This window comes from Urtica dioica, chromosome 11 (assembly GCF_054948205.1).
Source record: "Urtica dioica subsp. dioica isolate 48M chromosome 11, U.dioica_male_clone48M_v1_H2, whole genome shotgun sequence".
NCBI lineage: Eukaryota > Viridiplantae > Streptophyta > Magnoliopsida > Rosales > Urticaceae > Urtica > Urtica dioica.
Window position 1 is genome coordinate 18,561,796 of NC_142766.1, and position 6,438 is coordinate 18,568,233.

Sequence of the window (6,438 nt, forward strand, 5' to 3'; positions counted from 1 at the left end):
CACCATCATTTCAAAATGGACTAGCTTCAAACCAAAAGTAAACATTTGCTGTCAACATTTTGGTATTGTAATTGTGGGGATGACAACTTTTTTCACAAAACTGCAACCAAACGTAGAGACAAGTCAAAGCTGAAATTAATTAGTATTAAATGTAAGTTATCTTTGTAATTTAAATTATGTCTCGTATTTTGCATATAGGGTGTGTTTGAAACCTAATTTATATGATTTTATATATATGTTTAGGAAAAAAAATTCAAAGAAAAATGTATAACTAAAATTCGAGTGAAAAATGAAAATCATAACAAATTTTAACAATTTCGTTCAAGATTTTATTTTACAGTGGTTAAATTCCGATACAAGCGTAACCCTAGCAACTTTTCCAGTGATTTTCGCCATTGAATCTAAAGGAAAAACAAACTTTTTCATTCTACGTTTCTCGGCCAGGTTTTCCTTGCTATATTGGTTTTTCAAATGTCAACTTATTTACTTTTTCTTTCTTGTTTTACAAGTGTCTAATAAAAATATATATTTCACCAAAACATTTGTAATGATTTCCATTGTCCAATTAGCACCTTTTGAAACAGAAGAAAAAGAGAGTGATAGTTGAGTATATGACCTACAATATGTCACACACACACGCACATAATGAATTTTCTCGGTTTAAACAAACTAATTATCATGGGCGTGGTGTACATATATTGTGTGTTCATGTATATTAATTATTACAACTCCAGCAGATAAATAACCGCAATCATGTTCAAAGAAGAACTGAATTACATATATATATATGATGGTTCTTGATCAGGCCTAGAGTACATAACATATCCGCATGTACATCTGTAATTGAAAGCTTTGGCTGTATTGTATTATCACTTTTTATTTAATCAACTTCGAAAATATTGGCTCATACTCATCAAACCCTTACAAAACCTTGAGATTGCTATAATGATCAGAGACGTACAAATGCATTCAAATCATACACACTGACATCCGACACTACGTACCAATGTCGCATTAAATTATTGACATCGAAATTGTAAACAAAAGAAGGAAAAAAAAAAAACCATTTGAAAGGGAGGACCATATACTATTGATATATATAATATTTATTATATCAATTTATTATTATCAGCGTTTAGAAGGTTTTTACTTTATCATCGCATATATGTAAACACAGCCATTTACTCCTTATAATTACAGAGAGAAAAAGATTTCACACTCACTCACGCTCATGCTTACTTTATTATAAGCACTACACTTGATTGAACAATTAATAAATAAATAATATATATAAAAGAGGACTCATGCTGACCAAGGAGAAGATGATGATGATGGCCATAGCTGGGCATTCTTGACCTTTGACACGCTAGCCAACACTCCCAAAGGCGTTACGTCTCCGATCACTGTTACTTTCTTCGCTGCCAAGTCTGTGCTGTATGACGTCACTCCTGCTCATTTTTAGCAAACTTTCATGTAACCGTTTATACATCTAATCTACGCGTCAATGCATGTCACATTCACTAGTCCAAATAATTGAGTGATCCAGAAACCCCTCTAATCAATTATTTAAACTTGCAATTAATCTCTAATTAATTACCTTCCATTCTAGATAGGTGTTTCTTGACCTTCCCTTCGCAGCCCTTGCAATGCAGCGACACCCTCAGCACCACCACCACCTTTAATTAACATGAATTAATATTCCCATTTTTATATAATTTAAGTAATAATATATTAATTACCTGGTGACGAGATCGAGTGGAAGAAGATCTGATGAGAGGCGAGGAGTTATTATTATTATTATTAGAACTCAGGCTTCTTAACTTAGCCTTGGCCACGGGTTCCGAAGCGACGCCGTTTTTATTATTATTAGCACAATCGTTTTTCTCCGGTAACCAATCGACGACGAAGGTGGACGGAGTTTCGCCGAGAAGATAGCGAGAAGAGTTGTCGCGGTGGATCTTGAGATCATATACATCGGCGGAGCTTCTTCGACGACCTAACTCGTTACTATTTTTCTTGTTGGCGTTATTGGCGGTGGCGTTATGGGTAGAGCAAGAAGTGCTTTTTCTACCGTTTTGGAAGTGGTGAGGCTTGGGGTTTATGGGCAATAGTTCGGAGGAGCAAGGGACGAGAGGCTTGTTGAGAATCTTGTGCATCGTAGAAGAGCTTGTACTTGAACGAGGGCTGTTTTGTTCGAGAAGGGTTTTGTGGCTTCGTCGGACCATAGAGCGTTGGTCTATGCTTGAGCATATGGCTGTTGAGCCCTGGGATGAACATAAGATCTCCATTCTCTTCATGGTTGGAGTAGAGAGAGAAAGAGATAGCAAATGGTATTAGCTGTTTTGAGATATCGGGTTTTTGTGTAGTTTTTTTTTTCTTTTTTGGAATTGTGGCTCTGGTGAACTAGTTTGCTTCTTTATAGTTGGCCAAGTGTCTAGAGAGGAAATGGAAAAGAAGTAGCTAGGTCTCACATTTAGAAATAAGAATGAGTGTGATTGTATTTATATGATGGTCACGTTTGATACCATTCAAGAGTTTTGATTAATAATCTACTCTCTTTTTTTTTTATCAGAGAGTTTGATTAATCTAAACCTTTAAAAGTGGCCGTAACTTCTTTTTTTCTTTAATAATTGTTATGAGTGAAAAAATTAGTAACTAACATAGTATAATAGTCACAAGTCCTTAATTGAAACTAGTATACACAAATTGTATTTTTCTATGTCAATTAATAAATCTCGCGTTTCATTTGATTTTTTGTTTGTTTATATTTTTTTTGTATTCACACATGATCCAGAGAATGTTGGGAGATATTTAAATCAATACATTCAAATCAAATTTAAATAGTATTCATGACACAAAGTTTTCAGTCACTTAAAAATGTTTTACTATATGCATCTATGGATGAGTAATATAAATTGATGTGTACTACTTTTGGTAACAATCCATAATTATAAACGTAGATTAAGAGGTTTAAAAGTTTGTCTTATTTTCAGTGTATTATGTGTGCAATACGGTAAATATATTTATATTACCACTGTATTATTAAATATACTAAAATAAGCTAAATAATTAAGTTGACTAGCTAGAGCAATTGCTCGTAATTATTGACACATAATTTATTTACTTTAAGTAGATATACACCTGCAGACGCATTTTTCCACATTTGACGGTGGTTCTAATCCCGTAGCTCGAGGGCTAGCGTTATTAATAGCGTTATATATATATACGTATACATATGGAATGTGTTGTTTGCTTAAACTTTTTTTTTTTTTTTCTCTTTCCGTTTTATAATATGCTTTCAATTCCCGGCCTCTGTTTCCTAAATAATAATCGATATTGATGGCATAATAACCCACTTCACCGGTTAAATACCCCGATTTCTTTAATTATGCGTTGTAATTGATCTTCGTTTTCCCCCTAGTTTTGCCACTTAAGTGACTCGAAATATATAAAATTGTTCAATTTCTCAGCTAGTGTTTTGTTGTTGTTAAATCCCTACTTAGAAATCCACAAGCTAACTAACATGAATTTTATAAAGATTATAGAGTTTTATAGAGATTATAGATTATTCTTTTCATTATCAATTAACTTTAGGGTAGAACTTCATGATATAACTAACATGAATCTATTACACTAGCTCATCATTTAACTTTATTTAAAATGACATCATTAAGTTTGTAATGTTATAAATCGTTGTTCGATACCACAAATTCGAGAGAGAAAGAGAGTACTCATCAGGTTGCGTCATGACTCATTTTTCACCCTTAAGTCATTCTCTTTAATTTGTTTGCATCGAAGATTTTAATTCTGATGAATGTGCACCATCAATTCTGGTAATGTGTTCTTCTATAGTTTTTCTCTTACTTTTTCGAATTCTCTTTTAATTAGTTTTTCTTTCTTATAAGACCGTCACATTTCGCATGTCATGTCACTTCTCCTTCGTCGTCGTGTAGTTGCTTATACTACATTTGTACCCTCGCCTCTCCTCCACTCGTTCCTTGCTTCTCTACGGTGTCTCATTGTGGAACTGACGTCTTTTATTCCATATCCACACGTTTAATTTAGATGTGGGTTTTCGATCCGATGCTTAGATTGCCATGTTGTCTACGTGGATGACTTTAAAATCCGACATCTCAAAATAAAGTCTAATTATAGCTCTTCATGTCGCGCTTTCACTCGGTTTGAAATTGATGTATTAAATTTAGGGCATCAATTTTTTACAGACGTTGATATCGATGTTGCTTTGTAAGCGTTCATGTGTCTATTCCTAGTATAATCGATAAATTCTTCCATCTTCTCATTTCTGTTAAATGGACATCGGATCTTAACTTATGGTCTCGATAGCATCTCATTCGATGTTACCTCAAATTTTTGTGTTCTGTATATTTAGTTGGCAATTTGGTGTATTCGAGGGTCACGTATGTGGACATATGATTTTTGTCCTCATAACAGTAAATTCATGCACAGTTGATTACATTATTCAGAGTCAAGCCTTAAATTCAACCTATAATCAAAAAACGAATCACGCAATACGAAGAACAATAACACACATATTTATAATGGTTTATTCTCAATGCGAGAGCTAAGACTACTTTGTCACTGCATATAAATAATCAAATCAAAGGTGTTTACAATCCTCTCTTGCGCTTTACAACTAAAATCAAGGCACAAAGTATTTAAAGGAATTAGAGCTAACAGATCGATCCGTAAAATCATTGTTGCAAATTGTTCAATCTTTGCCGATCAATTAAACTCCACACCTCAATATACATAATTTGAGATTGTAGAAATTACTTGGTGCAAAGCTAAACAGATGTTAACTAGGGCTTTTGTAATATTTATAGTGATGACATATTTATCCTCCGAATAAAGCCAATCAGTTTGTGTAGCTCTAGGAACTAAGAAACGGAGAAAGTAAACTTATTGAATTGGATTAAGTAAAATCCGGAGTAATGAAACAAAGCAGTGGTCAATATAGTCGATAATGGTCGGCCAATATTTGGTGAGGAAACGGATACTAGTTGAGTTGTGATTTTTTTTTTTTGGGGTAAAGTTGCGATATTTGATTAATATGCGGAAAGATACTTAGAATGATATAATAGGACACAAAAGAAGGATTATATGATCCACATAAGGATACTTGTTCTTTTGATTAAATATCTTGCAAATAGCTACAAATGCATGTGCGTCTTCCTTTCCTTACTCCTTTGTCCTTCCATTAATTGGTTATTAAAGAAAAAGGCTTTTGGCTGCCTGTTGAATGTTGATTATAGTGATATATATATTATATACTATGGAAAATCACAGACCCTATCTTGTTGAAAATGACTCACATCAAGCATATCCTCAAATAAATATGATATTATATTTTCTTGACTATCACATTCTTCGTAAGAATACCATATTGATCTGTAGTAGTTGCTTTAATTTCAATTTTTAAGTAGTGATAATTTTGAGGCGAAGTATAACTTTTTCAGCAGCTGATCATAATGTATTATAATCAATATTTTCAGTTTAACTAGTTTAATTTATTCTGGACAATTGTTAGTTAAACACTGAGCAATGTAGTGGGTATAATGATGTGACTGAAAAAAAAAGGGCAAGTTTTTTCCCCATAAAACTGCCTTAAAAGGGGGTCGAATAAGCCATTAAATAATTAGAGCATAATTCTTGAGAAGAAGACAAGCGTAAAACTCATCAATTGCCTTGTGATTAACGGCTATTTTGCCAGCCTTGTTATGTAGATAATCCTTCTAATCAATTAATTGTAATATCCTGGTTTATAAATAAGTACCATTATTCAAAAAGTTCAGCTCATCACATATATATCTGTCTTGATTTTGATATCAAAGTACATGAAATGCAATACAATATAGCTTTATAGCGACGTTCACTAGAACTAGAAGTACACGCCTTTTTTTTTCTTTTTCTTTTTGTCTAATTTGTACGTTACAAAACGTTGCGCATCTTTGAAAGTTTGCGGTGTATATAAAGCTCAACGCTCGAACTGTGTGATTTCCTTCTGAGAAAGTTCACATAAAAGTACGAGCAGGTTCATCTTTGGTTGACCAATTTTAATCTCTCTGCGCGGAAATTTAAACAAAACCTGAGCCCAATCTATGTATTTCTGATAGTGTTTTCTTCAGTTAATATTGAATTTTAGAATTTGATTAACGGAGAAGAAGCAAGAAACAAGATTTCTCTGATTGAATGAGAATTTCAGAGAAAAGGATAAATGAATTGCATAAACAAAGATAGGACTTGAATCCTATTTAAATGTACATAAGTCACATCAAAATGATAAACGACGAAAGTCCAACAAACGACCGATCGTTTAATCATAAAGACTAAAGACTAAAAAACGACATAAACTGAAACAACTATAAAAGAAAAAGAAAGCAATAAAACGCTTCCGGACAAACCCAGCTAATAACCTAG

At 33.1% G+C, this 6,438-nt stretch overlaps 1 protein-coding gene across 1 annotated transcript; it reads right to left on the minus strand.

Moving 5' to 3' along the window:
• Nucleotides 1-798: 798 nt before the first annotated feature.
• On the minus strand, nucleotides 799-2,388 carry LOC149381975 (Chloroplast-targeted copper chaperone protein). Its single transcript, XM_089629846.1, has 3 exons — nucleotides 1,740-2,388; nucleotides 1,598-1,676; nucleotides 799-1,448 (listed from the first exon to the last, which is right to left on the minus strand). Exons 1-3 carry the CDS (start codon nucleotides 2,295-2,297, stop codon nucleotides 1,303-1,305), a joined length of 783 nt encoding a protein of 260 aa, XP_089485972.1. The 5' UTR covers nucleotides 2,298-2,388; the 3' UTR covers nucleotides 799-1,302.
• Between the last annotated feature and the right edge of the window lie 4,050 nt (nucleotides 2,389-6,438).

Bases quoted from the DNA above. Each gene is read 5' to 3' on its own strand.
- LOC149381975 (XM_089629846.1), bottom strand. From the start codon at position 2,297: ATGAAGAGAATGGAGATCTTATGTTCATCCCAGGGCTCAACAGCCATA. The intron at 1,677-1,739 runs GTAATTAATATA...TGTTAATTAAAG, and splicing joins CCACTCGATCTCGTCACCAG to GTGGTGGTGGTGCTGAGGGT. The intron at 1,449-1,597 runs GTAATTAATTAG...AAAAATGAGCAG, and splicing joins ACACCTATCTAGAATGGAAG to GAGTGACGTCATACAGCACA.